Genomic DNA, 19,957 nt, shown 5'->3' with positions numbered 1-19,957 from the left:
CCTATATACAGTACATATGTACATATGTATCGTGGTCCAGAAATAAACAACAATATGTTGTTTTATATTAAACATACAATGTGTCCTCATACACTGCATTCTTGACATTTCTATTCTATTCTATTCTATTCTATTCTGTAGGAACCACTCTACGCAGGAAGTAGTTTTCACACACGGACGTATTTCACTGAAAGCACCCAGGTGTCATCATACGATGCGAGCTGTTAGCTTCTTGTACGTGAGCTCTATCAGCGTATTCAGCGAGTAATTAAACTTCTGCCGGTGCCGCTTATCTTAAGAGGTGTTTGCTTTTCAGAAGGAGTGTCCAGCTGGGTGTGAGCCGTGTCTGAAGCTGCGGTATCGTTTGCTGCTCTGTGCTAACCATTAGCCAAGTGCTAACAACAGTGACAGCAACTTTAGCTACATGCGTCTACCGTCGCTGTCATTTTCAGAGGCAGACGATCAGCAGGGATCCAGGAGAAACTGACAGGTACATTTAGACGTATTTTTTAGGCATTCGGGGGTTAGCGTTATGATCTTACCGTTTTGGCAGTACCATGTTGTGTATTCAGTTAGCAGTGTGCCAACTTAACTTACACCATATGCCAGTGCACCGCAAGTTGTATAAGACAAGTGTCAGCCGTGGTTGTTGTGTTGATGACATGCCTACCTTTAACACAACGTAGAAACAATTATTCTAAATTCTGCTGGGGTCGTAATTTGCGTGCCATATACGTACTTACAGATACCCTTTTACTGCTCATATATATATATATATATAGTATCTTTTAATGGTTGTGGAGAATAATTTAGGTTAATGAACCCTATGTAGCTTTCTAACTTAGATTTCTGCTTATCACTTATTTGTATATATTGCATCTAGATCTGTATCATATTCCTATCATACACATCTCTCATTGTCATCTTGTGCTGCCAGATGTCCCTCCTTGGATCAGTAAACTCTCAGTTTATCTTTTTTATATAATCATATCTTAATAGACTTCAATATAAAGATAGAGGAAAAAAACACTGCTCACAACAGAGAGTTGAGGTACATGTAACTGTAGTCAAAGTCCAGCATATACAAAAAGAGTTTTGCACATCCAACTCAATCAAAATACCCCTTTCAATTCTATTCTTTTGAATTTTCATGCTCACTCCTTGGGGGTTAAATGTATGCACTTTTTGACCATATATTCTTCAATGTGTAATAGGCATTTAGCTTTTGTGTTGAGTCTCTTCAACCTGTCAACAACAATGAGTGTTAAATTAAATCTGAGTACATCAGCGAAACAAAAATATACACATGTAAGTACATATTATGTAAGCTTGTATGTGGATTAGTTCTGGTCACTTTATATATAAACAGTTGCATTTTGTATAACTTTGATTCTCTATGTTTCTCTCTCTTTCTTAACCATTCCCCAGCAGACATTATGGAGCTCCAGGCGGTGTTGATGGCAGCTGGTGGGGGATCTCGTATGACTGATCTGACGTACAGCACTCCCAAACCAATGCTGCCTGTTGGCAACAAGCCCCTCATGTGGTACCCTCTTAACTTGCTGGAGAGAGTCGGCTTTGAAGGTGAGAGCTGGATTTTTATGCCTCCTTGCTGGCAACAGCCTTCACTGGAGGCGTTGGGCTTCATTCACTAATATGTGCATAGAAATGTTCATACTTTGCACATAATATAAGTGCACAAGCAAAATTACCGTTGGATTCATGACACATGCGCACCGGCCAGTTTTGTTCTTACCACTGTCCGTATGTTAGTGAATCAGAATCATTCTAAATTGACAGATGCGTGCCTGCTATCGGTAATTAGCATACTACCACACCCCCATTTCTCTATGTAAGGAAAGCTCTGTTGGAGCCTTGCAGCAGTGCAGAGAGCTGTCACTCATTGCAAAGAGGGCCGTGATGGTAAAAATGTAGAAAAACTTTACTGCTAGTGAAATGCAAACAACAGTTTCAGAAGTAGAAGCCAAAATAGGCAGATTTCGCTGGTAAACATGTTATTGGAACAACCGTTTGTAGCCTGATTGTAAATCCTGTATACAGCCTACATACCTGTTGCCTCACTACCACACAGTATGTCCATAACAAAATAAAAAGTTTGTAAATGTGTAGATTTCTGGAATTGATCCAAATAAATCTCTACTGCTGTGCCAGGCGCACATCGTGTTTTGTCTCAATCTACAACAGGCTGTGATGTACTGAAAGCAGAGCGCCTCCCTGTGCCACTACTGAACTATCAGGCTGTGAGGAACATTGAACAGGCTGCTGGTTAACCAGCCGCATATATCATGGCTAAATCTGTGGGGTGCTGGAAAAAATTGATTCTAAGATGCATCCTTATTCTGCATCGATTCACAAATGTCAGAAATTGACTTTCTAAATGTTAATAACGTAAAAGGCAGTGCAGCTGCAGCACCCGGACAGTCTACAGCGCCCACGCACTAGAGTGGAGCAAACTCCAGCAGTAACAAACGAGACTGGCTGACCAACACACACTGCAGGATTAAACATTAAACAACTTAAACCAACTCTGAGATGAAGAAAATAACTTGGTGCTCAGTCTGTTTCACCTCAAAAACCCTGCGCCCACTCAGCATCTTGGACAACGATGGCTTTCCCCAGAGCTAACGGTGCAGCAGAGAAGCTGCTCTCCACTGCTGGAGACATAACGTTAATAACAACACAGTGGAGCACTCCACCTCCCCCTCATTTTGTTATTCTCATAATTAATCATTAATGAGTTCATTAATTCAGTTAACTTTTTAATATAAAAAGGCTGCGGACCATTTATCTTATCTGCCAGTTATGTTTCATATTGTATTTCAGTGGACTTAGGACACCAATGAATGGTTCGGCACACAATATACTGGAGCAAGAGACTGAAAAATCCCCCCTCCCTTTTTCTATTCACTCAATCAAGAACCAATTCTGAATTGAATTGGACACCAAAGAATCGGAATTTAATCGAATCGTGAGATTCCCAAAGATTCCCACCCCTACAAATCTGACGGGGGAAATTAATCGCTGTCACATTCCAATATGGAAATTCTGATATATAAGCTAAGAACATATTGATGAATCTTGGATTTGTGCTTAAAATGCTTGTACGTTTTCAGCACAGATTTGTGTGTACGCACTGTTTGTGAATGACGCCCAATATGTTTTCAGGTTTTCCGTCCATCTGTCTGTCCATCCGTCCCATCCTCATGAACTCTTAGGAACTCCTTGAAAGAATTTCTTCAAATTTGGCACAAATGTCCACTTGGACCTCACAAACACATTTTTGGCCGTAACTCAATAATTCAAAGTTTCACACAAATGTTTAATAGGATGAAATGATGAAGTGATGACATTTTATATCCCAAAGGTCAACTTCACTGTGACATCATAATGTTCTGCAAAAACACTTTTCAGGCCATTATCCAACACCATGACGCAGTCCAGAAGGGGAGATTGTGACTGTATTTCACATTTGATCAGATACTGAATCAGTGACACTAATTTTGGGTGTCCACCTTGAAACTGTGGTGATTTTAAAGATCTTCTGTGCTGCCGGGTTGAAGATGTGTGTGAAGCATCCACGTTTTAGAATTTGTAGCTTCTTTGCAGCAACATCCATATCTGAAGCATCGTCTACTGACTACAAATTTGTGTTCTGTCAGAATCAGCTTTATTGGCAAAGCATGTGAATACATACAAGGAAAATACACTTAATACCTTTTAATTAAATTCCTTCAATGTCTTCACTACAAATATTATGAGTCTAGACAGAGATGGGTGTAAACTGCAACTTCACCAGTTGGCAGAGGCAAACAACTGCAAGGCGGTATTTCTAGTTTTAAAATTATACTTCTACTTCTGTCACGATAGTAACTATATCACTCCTATTACTACCATTCCTGTTGTTATTACTGGTTCCAGTAATATTATAATTAATCAGATGGTGTCCTATTAATTTGAACAGTACAGTAGATCTAGAAATCTTAAATCATTTTAAAGCTACTTTTTCTTGTCATTACAAATTATTTGACAAAAGATGGATGAAAGATTAATTTACAAATACGACGTCCTGTCAGCCAGGCCGGTCACTGAAACATTTCCTTTTTACATTGAGTTAAGTGGGTCTGATGGTAGTGGTAGCATTTGAGCTATGAGCCCTCCGTCCATACTACGTGTCATCCATACTACGTGTCAGTGGCAGGGGTGGAAAGTGTTCCAGCAATGCTCTGGTATTCTTGGTTTCCACATAAAATGTAAAGAAGCAAAAATACAGCCTTGTGTAAATTTATGTGGCCCACTTGGAAAACTTGGAATCAAAGATGCGCAAACTTCATTTTAGCATTAATGTGGAAAAGAGAACCATTAAGGGGAAAAAAAGCATGTACTCAAACATAATGACTGTGACTGTTAGTGGTTTAAATGTTTAGAAAAACAGACATTGTTGCGTTTGATCATTTTCCTGGGACAAAGGCAGGATGATAGAAATGATCATACAAACTAAAATATTTTGACTTGTTTAAAAATTACACCCAAGTAATTCATGTCAATTATGAAAATCTAACCTCACTGTTCATTGCGGCTGTTTAAGTCACAGAGCAACCAGGGAACTACAGACGGCAGTTCTACGGGCAATTTGTTGTGATAAATTGCAGAATGTAATGTTATAGTTAGTCCACATTTCCTCCACTTTCCTGTGCAGGTTTGAAACACATGCAGATGTTATTCTCAAAGAGAGAATACAACATCTGGACAGATTTTCAAGTAAATAATAAAGTTTATCTTTGTTATTTAAACACATTGAAAGTAAAAAGGAATCAGTTACTTAAAGAAAATATGTGCAAAGATACTAGCTACATTATAATAGGACAAATCTTAATACTTTCCATCCACTCATGGTCAGTCATGGTCAGTGGCAGTCATGCTGTTTGGTACTGTTAGGAAGTAGGAACACTACACCGCTCATTTATTTTATTTAGTATTAAATTTACAACTGTGCTGCTTTTTCTAGATGTACTTTCACCAGCTTGTCAGCACATCATCAGCCATTGTCAGGTGTGCATTTCCTGTCTACAATTACAGTCCAGACTTTTGCCTCTTGTGCTGCAGCATGCAGTAGAGGTCCAGAAACTCTGGGCATATAAAGGGATTTGTTGCAGTGTGCTGGTCTTGCCAGTAAACAGGGCTGTTCATTATAAAAGCCTGTAGCTCCTCACTACCCTAAATAAAACTATGTTTCTATACATAATCGTCCTGTGTGGCCAGCAGTTTACGGTGTGCAGCCAGCTAGCCAAAGCCCTGCAATTTGGTTTTACTAGGCTGACACAGCTATAGTGGGCAAATGCCTGGTAGAAAACATTTTATGCAGACAAGGGTAATTAAACTAGACAGACTTTGCAATGTTTTAGATTCATAAAGTGGCCCAGTAATGTTATTGCCAATTTTATAAAAAAGTGGAGCAGTGGTCATAGACATCTAATGTGAATTAGTCTCCTTTTTTCTTGGGCATCTTTATATTGATTAAGGCATTACTCTTTGCATACAATGTTATCAGCTTTGTTTGAGCAATATTAGAAATTTAGGTTTACATAAAATTGAATTTGGCTTTGTAATTATTTTTCCATTAAAATAGAGTCATACGAGACTTTTAAACATGTCTGTGTATTAAAAACAAAATATAGTGGACATAAGGCTATAATGGACTACATGACATGTTTTTATTTCCTGATGATTCATGCATTTATCAGGGATTTTCGTGTGGTAATTATAATTCTAGATAAATCGACACACAGCTTTAGAAGCAAGAAAGGGATTGTGTTAACTTGAAAGAAACTACAAAGTAAATAGCACAGTGGAAACCTACAGTATCTTCCAGTTCTCTGTTAGTGCTCTTGACATTTATCAGGTTATCTGCTGTATACAAAGTCTCATAATTACATGCTTTAAACTGTTTTCAGAGGTGATAGTGATCACCACCAAAGAGGTCCAGAAGATGATGAGCACAGACCAAAAAATGAAGCTGGAGGTGAAGATGAAACTCGATGTAGAGTGTATCCAGGAAGATGGAGACATGGGTACCGCTGATGCTCTCAGACACATCCAGCATAAGATCAAGGTGTGTGTTTTTGTGTCGACCTGAGGGGACTGATCATTCACTACTTAGGGGGATATATATATATATGTTATATAGTTTCAGATACAGTTCAGCACAAATATGTTTTAAGCAAATTTTAAAAAAGCAAGTGACTAAACTTAGAATGTACCCCTTAAAAATATATGCTGTTTAGTGAATAAAAATGTATATAGGATTCAAAAGGGAGTTCAATTCCCGTCATATTCCCACTGACGTATACAAAATAATGATGTGTGGGGTGTAACCTTGTTTTGTGCATGATGAAATCCCACACTGGTATTGCTAAGGAGAATTTTTTGATAGTCTCAAGGAGTCCATGACAAGTAAATGTTAGGTAAAGTTAGGTGGTTTATTGCATCCATTCAAATACAATCAGGTTTCTGCATTGCCATAAGATTTAAAAACGTCTTATTACAAATATAATCAACATATAAACACATAATGACGAAGATTTACATTCATATTCAACATTTACTTGCATACAGCTTGAAGACACAGGTAATTACAGTGTTTTTAAAATGGTTTGCTGTAACCCTGCTGCCCCAATGTCCTGTGTTTTAAATGTGTTTTTTCACTTCAATTAATGTCCAGAATAATTGTTTTGTGAATTGTTAATCCGAGCTTTGTTAGCTCTAATGGTACGTTCAACATAGCAATTTCACCCCCCAAAAATCAAACCTTATTTTTTTTACCACTTGTCTTTTTTTTTTTTTTTTTTTTTTTAATCAAATTTATAGTCCAGTCCAATTTACCTTTACAGCCAGTTCCCTCTGACCTTTATGGTCTACTTGGAGAATCAAGACACCAACTGAAACCAGACTGTTCTGAATTAATGAAAAGAGTTATTCAAAAGATCAAAGTATTCCAGCCCTATTAATTAAATAATGTTGACGTTTTTGAGTATGATAATCTTCTTTACATCACAGCAGTTACATTGAGTATAGTGTTAATCTGTGGTGGAAGGCGAGACACTGCATGATACCAATTGCCAGTGAACTGTAAGTTAGTGTTTCGTAATGACTGGGACTGTTTTTGTGTGTGTGTAATACCAACCCCCCTGAAAAAGTTGCTGAAAGAGATGGAGACACAGAAGAAAAATTACAAAGATTGTGGGGGAGGTTTAGTTGGGCGGTGTGTGTACTGCTCGGTGACCACTGATCCGTGCCTTTCCCTCCCCCGGATGGCCAAGGCTGCTGAAGTGCCTCATTTCACCTTTTTAAAATACACACAAACATGCACTGGCACACACATTTGCACATGCTGACATGGTATCCTTGACCCCCAACCCCAATTTCCAGAACCCCTCTGTATCCTGCCTGCTGATCCCTCCATCCCTCCCTTCATCCGATTCTCTTTAAACAGATGAGGTCATGGTTAAGACTCAAACTCCCTGTGCTGCCAGTTTACCCAGTGCGCCATTTATTCTCCTCTTGTAGTCCAGCACATCTGTGCAACATTTGTGTTTGGGTATGTGAGGGTATGTGTCGTTCCTCTGTATATGCCATGGCTCTGACTGACCTCCTGTGACAAAGAAGATGTGTTTGTATGAGGTTTTGTGTGGTTTAGAAATGTTTAACTGTGAATTTCTAACACAGTTGCTCTTGTTTACTGTTTGACTATCAATGATTGTCATATAGTTGGCTGTTTATAGAAAACTATTTTATACAGTCTAATTATTGCATCCTATTTGGTTTCTCCACAAATTCAGGGAGTGGATGAAATATAGATCAACTTAAGAGTTGCTGTTCTTATCGCTGCAACTCTAAATTGATTTTTGAGTTCCAAAAAGCATATATACATCATATAGACTGTGCTGATGGGGAAAAAAAAGTCAGAACTTGTAAGCACACAGGACAGTCAAATAAAGCTGCTAATTAGGGCTGCAACTAAGGATTATTTTCATTATTGATTAATCTATCAATTATTTTCTCGATTCATTTTATTAATTATTGGGTCTGCCAAATGGTGACGTCCTCAAATGTCTTCTTATGTCCCAACAAACAGTCCACAACTCAAAGATATTCTGTTTACTACGATAGAAGACTAAATAAACCAGAAAATATTCACATTTGAAAAGCTGGAATCAGAGAATTGAGACTTTTTTTTTGTCTTAAAAGAAATTACTCAAAATGATTAATTTGTTATCAAAACAGTTGCCAGTGAATCTTCTGTCGATCGACTAATCATTGCAGCTCTACTGCTAACTGTACAAAAATGAATTAAACCAGAATGGTATTCAGTGAAGTCAAGCTTTTGGATTCATTTTGTATTTAATAGTCTCTTGAGGAATGAGCTTGACATGACTCATTCAATATTTAATCTATTAGGAGTATTTTCAGACTCTTAGTCACTGCAGTGCATTGTATACTAATAAAGTGAGGATTTACTGTACTGCACTAAGAAACATAATTGGCATTTAAGGTAACTAACTAACAGTCTCAGTTCAAAAATTTCTTAAATGTGCTTTTTGTCTATTAAAGGTGCAGTATGTAGGATTTAGTGGCATCTAGCATGTTTGGTTTGTCCGTTTTGGGCTACTGTAGAAACGTGGTGGGCTCCGTGGAAGAGGACCCGCTTCCTGTGTAGATATAAAGGGCTCATTCTAAGGTAACAAAAACACAACAATTCTCATTTTCAGGTGATTATACACTAATTAAAACATACTTATGAATATTATATTCCATTTCTGCCAAGTCCGTTCCGCTACGTGCCGCTAAATTCTACACACTGCATCTTTAAGAGTACACCACATCAAAAGTACATTTGAAGACATAAATCTTCACAGCGAAATCAGTCGGCTTCGCTTTTGAAAACAGATTTAGAGACTTAAAACGCCAAATTTGTTGTGACAAGTGAGTTTAATGTGTTTTTTCCTCTGGCATTTGAATGGGTCCATACAGATTCTTATTGTTCGCTTTGCTCAAGAGTCCTTTATTAAATGCATAGTATAACCACACACACACACACACACACACTCACACACACACACACACACACACACACACTTAACCAGGACGAGCTCCAGCATGCTCCCATTGAGAATAGTCGAGTTCCTAATCCTTTGAGCAGCCAGCGAGATTAGAGGCATTGAGTTACACACACTCACACACTGGAGGGTGATGAGTGAAGGACCGTAACCATGGCCTGCCAAATCCCAGCACAGAAATCACTCAAACTGTCAAACTGATGTATGAGTACAGTATAGACACACACACTCACTCATCTCTTTACACAAACACCCTCCCATGAGGGGATTTGGTGTAACCTATCAAACTAAATACTTACAGGAATCAGTGTACATTCTGGGTGAGCTGAGTAGGTCATTCCTCTTGATTATTGAAAAGAGAGATTACATGCAGCATATTTTATTTTGTTTAGTCTTAGTTCAAACGGTGAAGTAACACAAAAGTGGACGGATACGCCTGATTATTGCCCTGGTCTTTCACAATAAGCCAAACTAGTGAAAGGAGTACTTTACATGCACTTTTCGCTTTGTATGCTTAAAGCCTCTTTGACATTTTCATTATCACTCAGGTTTAATCACCTGGCAGGATGAGTGTATGCAAGCTAAAATAACTATATATACATCGGAGTCGCTGATTCAAAAGTTCACCTTTCGTCTACATATGTTAGTAAACCTTTAAGCCACATGACAAAAGGTGAAGAGAGATACATGAGAGATGGAGCTGAGGCTTTTCATGTGAGGGGTTTGTATGGTAAATATGTAGCTGGATTAAAAAAAGTGGAGGGAATAAGCACACCTATTCTAGTGATGTGCTGGCTTGCAGGCATACAAAAAAAAAAAGTGGATATCTGCACACTCATAACTCAGGTTAATTTATTTTAACAGATGAAGATCAATGTTTCAACAAACCGCTGCCCTCTCCAAAACTGCCTTTTTATCCCGAAGAAGGCAGATTGCCTAAACATTGATTTTCATCTGTTAAAATGAATTAGTCTTGAATTAGAGTTATTTGTGTGTGGCTTTGCCACTTTTTTTTTGAAATACACAGTCGGAGCCAGCAGACGGCTAGCTTAGCTTAGCATAAAGACTGGAATCCATGCAAAAACAAAATATCAGGAAGTCACTGGCCTGGCCAAGAAATAGTTCCAGCACGCAACACCCTGTTAAACCACAAATGATCGTTTTTACAATTATATTTTGTACAGAAAACAAATGAGATATAATTATTGATTAATCATTTGAATTGGGGCAGTCTGGCAACACAGCAGTGGTGCCAATGCATAAATCTGGGAGAAAACACAGGGTCTTTGTGAATCTGGCTCAATGTGACATCATCCTGCAAGGTGTTGTGTTGGATAGTCTAATACATGCACACATTGTACAGTCCTGGTAAATTATTTCAATGCTGTATTTCTACCGTTTCCCTCACGATCGTCTCAAAGAAAGATAAGATAGTTGCTGCCATGACATTTTTCCAGAGTTGTAAAATCTTGTCTCACAGTATTTTAAAACACCATGGAGTGTTTAAGTGTCTGTTAAGCCTTCAAACTCATTAATTCATTACTCAGACTGGACTTCCTTGATTGTATCTTATGTCTCACTGGTACCTGAAGCAACACATCCCCAACACGCCCCTGCAATCACTCAAAAATATCTTCTTTTTCCTGTTCCTATAGTTGAAGCCTCTCTGTGCAGAATGATGTATATGCAGAGTTTGACACTTGAAGGCTGTTTTCACATTCATCTGCTGAAAAGTTTCTCTGAGCTCAGTGAAAATCCGATTTTTAGGGTGGGCTTATGAGCAGGATTTGTGACATCACAACTAGTTTGGAAGCCAAGCGTGCACCAGTATGCAACTTATACAAGTGTGATGTGTAAACTTGAAGCCTTCAGCGCACAAACACTGAGAATGGACTTAACAGTGATGTAGGAGACGTCTTGTATCCAGCAGTTAAACTTCTGAAATGAAAAATATTTGCATATTTATAGATTCTGGAAATTTTAATGAGGGAGAATGAAGAGATGTCATTTTATGGATTTTCACGTTTTTTTTTTTTTTTTTTTGTGGAAAAAAACATATCAGACACAAATTATTTTTCCAAGCAGAGTGTTTTTATATATCTTAATACATGTCTGTAGGGGATCTTAAAACGTAGGCCTCTTTTCGGTGTGATAGCCTGCTAACAGTAAAGTCAACACCTTCAAGCAGTTCAGAGTTTTCTAGGGTGGTCTGACCTTCTTATATTCATGGAAGCTATTAACTATTTTGCAGGTAGTTAACAATTGTTTTGTGTGAGGTTGTGGGCTAGGAGTTGCAGATCATGGTTTTAAATAAAGTAATCAGTGAGAGTCAGAGTGACTGGCCCTTATGGACCAGCCAACCACAAAAATGAGCAGAAAATAACTGAAAGCTGCATAAAGCTGCAGATTTCTGTGTTGATTTTCAGTGAATTTAGCAGTATTACCGGTTATTTTATTTTCATGTTTTTCTTAGTAGAGCTATAATTTTTTTTTTTTTTCTATTTTGTATCAGTGATGGAAAGTATGTTTAGGTGACAGGAAGTTCAATAGATTGAGGAGAGAAATATTCACATGATACTCGCAGTATTTGATAATGGTTAAAAAAAAAAAAAAAAGGCATCATACATACAAAGAAAGTTTCCAAGTATCCTTAAAGTGGGTCAGGACTGTTTTAAGCAGTAGTTTTGCATTGATGTCAGCTACACTGGGACAAATGTGTGTGTGTGTGTCCGTGTGTGTGTGTCTCTGTGTGTGTGTGGTCCTGACCTGTCCAGAGATCCTGGCTGTTGAAAGGCCAAAGTGTCTCTGTCTCTCCAGCTGACTCCACTCTGCTGTCGCCTGAGTGTGTGGGGATTTTGCAGCCGCATGTTTTCGTCCATTTGTCTGTTCGTGTGTGTGTGTGTTTGTGTGTGTGTGTGTGTGTGTGTGTGTGTGCGTGCGTGCGTGCGTGTGTATTAGGGGTGGGCAATATGGTCCTAAAATAATGTTACGATATATCAGGGTATTTCTGCAACAATGATATTCTTGTTGATATGACAAAATGCTGCAAAATATTTTATTATTAATTTCAAGGACATACAAATAAGTGTCATAGTTTTATACATCAGCATAAACGTAACAGTTTACCTTCAAATATTCATTAAGAACTAAACAAAAATGATCTCACTCCCCTTTTTGGAACCAACAACTCCACCATCAACAAGTAAGAATATTGCCATTATCACAATATGATTTTTTTTTTTTAATTTTATTGTATAAAAAATTATACTGGTATTATGGTGAACAATATGATATGGCACAACCCTAGTGCGTGCGTGTGCATGTGCACACATACTTGGGAAAGGTTGAAAGGTCTCAGAGTCTCCGTGTCTGCAGATCTCCTGCAGACACCACCAGCTTTGCTGTGGCAGCTTCCTGTCACCAGGTCCAGACCAGGTTATGCTCTGAGTTACCTCTAGGTCAACTGCATGACCCTTGACCCCTCTGATACCACCCCCTCCACACACACACGCACACACACACACACACACACACAGAACACCACTCAGCAAACATTCAGCCGCAGTACACATAATAAATCATAATAATAAAAGCAAGTGAATTATTTTATCCTTTGTAGTTTCCCCTAACATGAATCCATCCATACTTCCATAACATTATCATATTTTGCTGAATAAAGCAGTTTGAAGAGTGCTATAGGTTAACTCATATTTCCTCCCCAATTTCATTGTCAGCAGTTCAAAATGGATAAGACAGAAAAGATGAAAGATGTTTAGTGCTGCGTTCTAGGGTTTAATAATTTTATTAATTTATTGTTCATTAGGCTAAACTTCATGACAGGCAGGTGTTTACTCTGGCATTTCCATCCATCCTCCCTTTTTCTCCTCAGTCTCTCCTGTATCCCTCCATCCATCTTTGATTTTTTTTTATACTTCCAATGTGTCCTCTTTTTTTCTTTCTTCTCTTTTGACAGTGGTTGTTAATTTAATACTTATTACTGCCCCCCCCCCCCCCTCCTCCTCCTCCTCCTCCTCCTCCCTCTCTGTCACTCTTTCTTTTCCTTCTTTCCTCCATCAAAGAGAGTAAAGATATCTCTGTCATTAAGGCGGCTGGCGCTAATGGTGGGATTAGTCCTTATGCTGACAGCCCACATCACTGGACAGACAGATGGATACCTCACACAGACACACAAATGTGGGCACATGTAACACACATGTAAACATACTCACACACACACAGACATGTAAGTCAGTGGAGGCCAGTTAAAATGACTGATGTAGGTTTTTCTCTCCCTATCGTTGGTGGTTGTGTAAGTGATATCTAAATGGAATTCACAAGCAGTCTATAGATACGCAGTTTAAACCTACATTGGTTTACACATTTCTGCATAGTTTGGATACTGAAAATAGCTGAAGAATATTCCCTTTCTGTCCCGTTTTTTTTTTTTTTTTTAAATCATCTACCATTTGTTTGAGATTTTTTTTCTTTTTTTTTTTTTTTACAAAAGTGTATTTTGTCTTTTTAGTTTTTTAAATCAAGCACCAAGATCCTTGTTTTCTTTGTGTCAGCGTGATGACAGAGCAGTGCTATTGTTGGATCATATGAGAGCTCAAAGCCAACCAACCCAGCTGGTTCTAGGGATAAAGAGGAAGGTTGGACGTTATTTATGTGTTATAGTGTCAATTTCTGCCAGGAGTATGATAGAAATATGAACCAGGCCTAGATAAATATTTTGGATGTTAGCAAAGTTAGAGGTGGTCTTGATTTACGTTTCCCTTCTTATTTTTAGCCATGCTAGCAGCATAGCTCTTGAGATGGCAATGTAGGTCAGTCAGTCCACCACTTTGGTCCAGACTGAAATATTTAAAAAATATTCGATGGGTTGGTGTGAAATTTTTGTATAGACATTAATGATCTCCAGAGGATGAAGCCTATTGATTTTGAAGCTGCAGACTTTCCCTCTACTGCCATCATGAGTGTGACATTTGTCTTTCAGAGTGAAATACTTTGATAACTATTGGATGGGTCGCCATGATGTGAACAAATACAACCAGCAAGTCGATATTTTCACTTACTCATTTTACATTTTTATTATACATCTACAGTACTTGATAGATTGATTCAGAACTTTTTTTTGTTCCGACATTCTTGATACCTGCAGCATGAATCCTGCTAACTATGATGAACCCCTGAAATTGTCATTCAATTAGATATTTTTCTGTCGTCACACGTTGGAAGTAGTATGAAATTTGAAGCTGAAGTCATAATTTTATGATCCTCATCTGACAAAATGAAGAAAATACAGGTTAATGACAGCAGCTGTGTGGTATTGACAGTTAAAATGAGTGATCACAGAGACGTTTGGAGGGCTGAACCCCCCACAGGAGGTGATTTCTGGTAATGACAATATGAAAATACAGACGATTGCCCAACCCTAATGAACTGAAGTTGGATCAATTATAATCAGAACACAACTCATGCACAAACTTTTTCTAATGAAGTTTCTCGTTAAACAACAGAAAACGGAGCAGCTGACGAGAAACAGACAAACTTTTTCAACAAAAACAATAAAACGAAAACAGGATTTATTACTTACTGTCAGAAAAACTTTAAGCCACGTAAACACAGACCCTACGTGCGTGTGTGTGTGTGTGTGAGTGTGCAATGCTAAATTTGGGAGAGCTCACTATTGACCAAGAACAGTTACTCCCCTCTCTCTTTCTGTTTCAAAATCGTGCTCAGTGGGCCAATTTCTGTTATGAATACTGAAAATAACACAGTCTAAGCTCTCGAGTCCTGAGGTGTTTATGTGGAGCGTTGTCTCCACATATATTTATGCATAGTCTACATGCATGCGGAGATGACTGTCATGAGTGAGCAAACCACACTTTATAAACATAACTCACCATTTAAACTATATGTCATGCATCTCTGTGTCTTTGTGGGTGTGGGTGTGTGTGTGGAGGTGACAGAGTCCAAGCTAGGAACCTATTTTTGAAAACCTGAAATCTCTTTTCTTGGTGAAGCAATCATAGCTCTATCAAAACAAGGCAGGTCCAGAGTGTTATGGTCATTTTGTCAAACCTTACTATTACACAGTGAAATAAATAGGCTGGTTTGGACATCAGTCTTACTTTACTCTCTTTTCAACCTCCTTCCTCAGACGGACATCCTGGTGGTGAGTTGTGACTTGATAACAGACGTGGCACTTCATGAGGTGGTTGATCTGTTCAGAGCCCACAATGCAACACTGGCCATGCTGATGAGCAAAGCCCATGAATTCACAGAGACGGTCCCAGGCCAGAAGGGCAAGAAAAAAACAGGTAACAGAAAATGAATCGTCAACTATTGTGATAATCGATTAATTACTTTAGCCATTTATGGTCAAAAATGATAAACCTGCTGTTTTAAATTGAACATCTGTGGCTTTTTGGCTTTTGGACTGTTAGTAGGACAACACAAGTGATTTGAAAATGTCAAAAATTAGCATTTTTAAAAAAAAATTCTAACATTTTTTTTCTATTAAATGATTTCTTGTTAAAATAATCAGCAAATTAATACATAATGAAAATAATTGTTAGGTGCAGCCCTATTTGTTATTGTTTGATGCGATTGCCAAGTGCCCAAATGAAACAGGCTTGTAATACCTTTTTTAACCCAACAAAAGCATAGTAGAAAATTGCAAAATTTGCACTTATTGTTAGCTTCTATTAATTAGTTAAATGAAATATTTTGTATTTTTCTCCCCAGCTGAGCAAAGAGACTTTGTGGGTGTAGATCAGTCAGGGAAGAGGCTGCTGTTCATGGCCAATGAGGCAGATCTGGAGGACGGGCTATCAATTAGGAAATCCATCATGAGGAAGTAAGTAAAAGGGACAAAACAAATGTTACTACATTTTTCTTAATTCATAAGTTTAGTAAGACCTTTTAATATACAATTATGTGGGACTTATAGTTAACAATTGTACAAGTAATAAGTATACATGAATGACAATAATGTCTGTTGCTCAAAGTGAATAATAGCATTCTGTGACATGTTTGGTTTCTAATCAGTCAGTGTGTTTTAGGCTAAAGGTTCTGTGAGGGTGTGTGGGATTTTTGTTACAGGAAGAGTACTCTAGGTAGGTTTTCATTTCTGAGTCCTAAAATGCATGTATGTGTGAGAGCGGGTGTTTTGGGAGCTCGTAAATACTTCATGGAGCCAAAGCCACTGTAAATTCTGTCCAATAAGAGGGGGGCCGGAGCAGCTGCTTGCATGCTTCCCTGCACAGGGAAATATTCAGACACACACACACACACACACACACACATACATATATACAGTACATATACAGTGTATATATGTGTGTATATATATATATATATATATATATATATATATATATATACATACACACAGACGGGGGACAAATGCTCTGTGGCATGTATAAAAATGCTGAGCAGGCCCAGTTGATTCTGATTTTGTTTTAAGATGGCAAGAAGAAAAGACCTGCGTGACTTTGAAAGAGGATCATTGTTGGGGCACGGATGGCAGGAGCTTTAGTCACAAAGACTGTTCAACTGGCTGGTGTTTCAGTAGGAACAGTGACTAAAGTGACATCTGCATTTAGATCTATAGGTAGGACATCAGTAAGACGCTTGTGCATTAGTGCGATATGTAAGGAAAAATAGAAGAGCAACTCTTCCTCAGGTGACTGAGAATGTCGATGCAGGACGTGATCAGACTGCGTCAGCAAGAACAGTCCGTCGACAATTACACAGAGAGGAATATTATAGTAGGGCTGCAGTGTATAAACCCCTCATTACAAAGATGAATGCACATTTGAGAGTTCAGTGGTGCAAAAACCATGGACACTGGTCTACAGAGATGTGGAAAAAAGTGATATGGTCAGATGAGTCATCCTTCACCATATTCTCGACAAGTGGGCGAGTGCATGTGTACACCAAGAGAATGGTACAGGCCTGAATACTAGTAAGGGAATCCGGTGGCTCTGCTATGCTGTGTGGGGGGCATTTTGCTGGCATGGTTTGGATTCACTCGTCCCCTCAGAGGGAAGGGTCACTGCAAATCAATACAAAGTTGTTCCGAGTGATCACCTTCCAGGATGACAATGCCCCCATCCATGGGGCACAAGGGGTCACTCAATGGTTTGATGAGTATGAAAATGATGTGAATCATATTCTATGGCCTTTGCAACCCAATTGAACACTTGTGGGAGATTTTGGACCGACGTGTTGGACAGCGCTCTCCACCACCATCATCAAAACACCAAATGGGGGAATATCTTTTGGAAGAATGATGTTCATCCCTCCAGCAGAGTTCAGAGACTTGTAGAATCAATGCCAAGATGCACTGAAGCTGTTCTGAAGCACTCTTCTGAGCTCACAAAATGCAGGCACTGCATCTTTGTTTGTAGGAGAGCTTTGTGTGTGCGTGTCTGTTGTGGGATTGATTAATTGTTGTGCTTTGTGTGTGAGCATCAGTATTTCGTGGTAGAGTTTGAGTCATCAAGGGAGATATCAGCAGCAGTTCTTTCTCCTTCTTGCTACCCTTTACTGCAAATAGAAAACCATGAATGCCCTTAATTAATGGTCATTGTTTGCAAAGGTGAAATATGGTGACATTTCACCTTCAGACTGGTGCTCATGGACAAATATGTGACCTGGCCTGTATTGACTTTTCCTTTATGTACAGACAGTTACCGAGAAAATGTAAACATTCCCTCTTTGTTTGCATCTAACATTGTGATAATGAAAGATGACAGGTGATTTCTGCTGGAGCCAACGTACATATGATGGGTGACATATTAAAGGATCAACCAACATAAAGTGTAAGATGTTGGGCCACCAGAATAACTTCAGTGCGTCTTGGCATTGATTCTACAAGTCTGTGAACTCTACTGGAGGGATGAACACCATTTTTCCAAAAGATATTGCCTCATTTAGTGTTTTGATGATGGTGGTGTAGAGCGCTGTCTAACACGTCAATCCAAAATCTCCCACAAGTGTTCAGTTGGGTTGAGATCTGGTGACCGTGAAGGCCACAGCATATGATTCACATCATTTTCATACTCAACAAACCATTCAGTGACCTTTCGTGCTCTATGGATGGAGACATTGTCATCCTGGAAGAGACCACTCCTATCAGGATAGAAATGTTTCATCATAGGATAAAGGTGATGACTCAGAACAACTTTGTATTGATTTGCAGTGACCCTTCCCTCTATGGGGACAAGTGGACTCAAACCATGACAGTAAAACGCCCCCTAAAGCATAACAGAGCCACCAGATCCCCTCACTGTAGGGGTCAAGCATTCAGGCCTGTACTGTTCTCTTGGTGTAACTCCACAAATGCACTCGCCCACTTGTCAAGAATATGATGGTCATGACTCATCTCACCATATCACTTTTTTCCACATCTCTGTGGACCAGTGTCCATGGTTTTTGCACCACTGAACTTTCAAATGTGCATTCATCTTTGTAATGAGGGGTTTATACACTGCAACCCTGCTATAATATCCCTCTCTATGTAATTGTCAACGGACTGTTGTTGCTGACAGTCTGATCACATCCTGCATTGACATTCTCAGTCACCTGAAGAAGAGTTACTCTTCTGTTTTTCCTTACATATAGCACTAATGCAAGCACATCACGGTCATCAAATGTGAGCTGTCGACCACAGTTTCCAACCCTGTAAACTGATGTCTTTCCCATAGATATAAACACAGATGTCACTGTAGTCACTGTTCCTATTGAAACACCAGCCAGTTGAGTAGTCTTTGTGACTGTAGCTCTTGCAATCCGTGCCCTAATGATGAACCCTCTTTCAAAGTCACGCAGATCTTTTCCTCTTTCCATCTTGATACAAAATCAGAATCAACTGGGCCTGCTCAGCATTTTTACACATGCCACAGAGCATGATTGGATGTTAATTGCTTAATTGTTCCATGCAGTGCACCATTGTGGAAGCATCTACATTTGTTATGTTTCTCCACTCATTTATTTAGGCTTTTCTTTAATTTGTCACCCGTCTGTATATACATTGTGTTGGTACTGGGTTCTCTGATATTGGTAATATTCTGGCAGCACCAGCAGTACCAGTGCTGGGGCCAATAGTGGCAGTAGTATTGGCATATATAAAAACAGGTAATATCAGCAGAACTGTAGAAAAAATGACTTTTTGTGTGTAAATATTGGGTATATGCATTTCAGTTTAGATTATTGCTCCTAAAATACATTTTCACGGATGGTAAAACATCCACAATGAAAGTAGTGGAGCATTTCTCTAAATAGAAAAATCTTGATTTTCCAAAAGCTTAAAATTGACAATTTCTTTAAGGAAGCACCTCATAACATGTATACAGAAATAAGCATTGATTAGTAAAAAAAAAAAAAAAAAATATGTGCAATGATCAAGGATGGGAAATTGTAAATTTAATGGAAAGTGAATGAAAACTGAACGACGAAACACATGATACCTGAATGTCAAAAAAACTTCTCCTCTACCTCTCTTCCACTCATCCCTTTCATCAAAAAATCTTTTCTACTACTTTTTAGCTTTCTTGTCTCCCTTCCTTTCAACTCTCTCCCTCTCCTCAGCAGGCTGCAGTATAACTAGAGTGACTCAGGAGGATTGCTTGGTCACACATATTTTACAACCAGATGCTGAAAGCCATAAATCAAACTGTGTGTGTGTTCGTCTGTGTTAAGGTATTTTATTCAAAAGCATAAAAACACATGTGCATGCACACACAGACACGCTCTGTGGGTGTTTGTCAAATGTATTTATTCATACATTTCCCAGGTGTGTGTGTGTGTGTGTG

At 38.7% G+C, this 19,957-nt stretch overlaps 1 protein-coding gene across 5 annotated transcripts in view; it reads left to right on the top strand.

Moving 5' to 3' along the window:
* The first annotated feature begins 154 nt into the window (after positions 1-154).
* Positions 155-19,957, top strand: part of eif2b3 (eukaryotic translation initiation factor 2B, subunit 3 gamma) — a 38,187-nt gene continuing 18,384 nt past the window's right edge. For 2 of the 5 annotated variants that reach the window (XM_042429452.1, XM_042429448.1), the window contains exons 1-5: positions 169-490; positions 1,429-1,584; positions 5,973-6,130; positions 15,298-15,457; positions 15,885-15,996. In XM_042429452.1, the coding sequence (XP_042285386.1) occupies positions 1,437-1,584; positions 5,973-6,130; positions 15,298-15,457; positions 15,885-15,996 (578 nt within the window). In that variant the 5' untranslated portion in view covers positions 169-490; positions 1,429-1,436. Of the gene's footprint in view, positions 491-1,417; positions 1,585-5,972; positions 6,131-15,297; positions 15,458-15,884; positions 15,997-19,957 lie in introns of all 5 variants that reach the window. The other 3 variants (XM_042429451.1, XM_042429450.1, XM_042429449.1) reach the window with 3 other exon arrangements.

This window comes from Thunnus maccoyii, chromosome 12, assembly GCF_910596095.1.
Source record: "Thunnus maccoyii chromosome 12, fThuMac1.1, whole genome shotgun sequence".
NCBI lineage: Eukaryota > Metazoa > Chordata > Actinopteri > Scombriformes > Scombridae > Thunnus > Thunnus maccoyii.
Note: the sequence above shows the minus strand (reverse complement) of the source record. Positions and strands in the feature narration are given on the sequence as shown.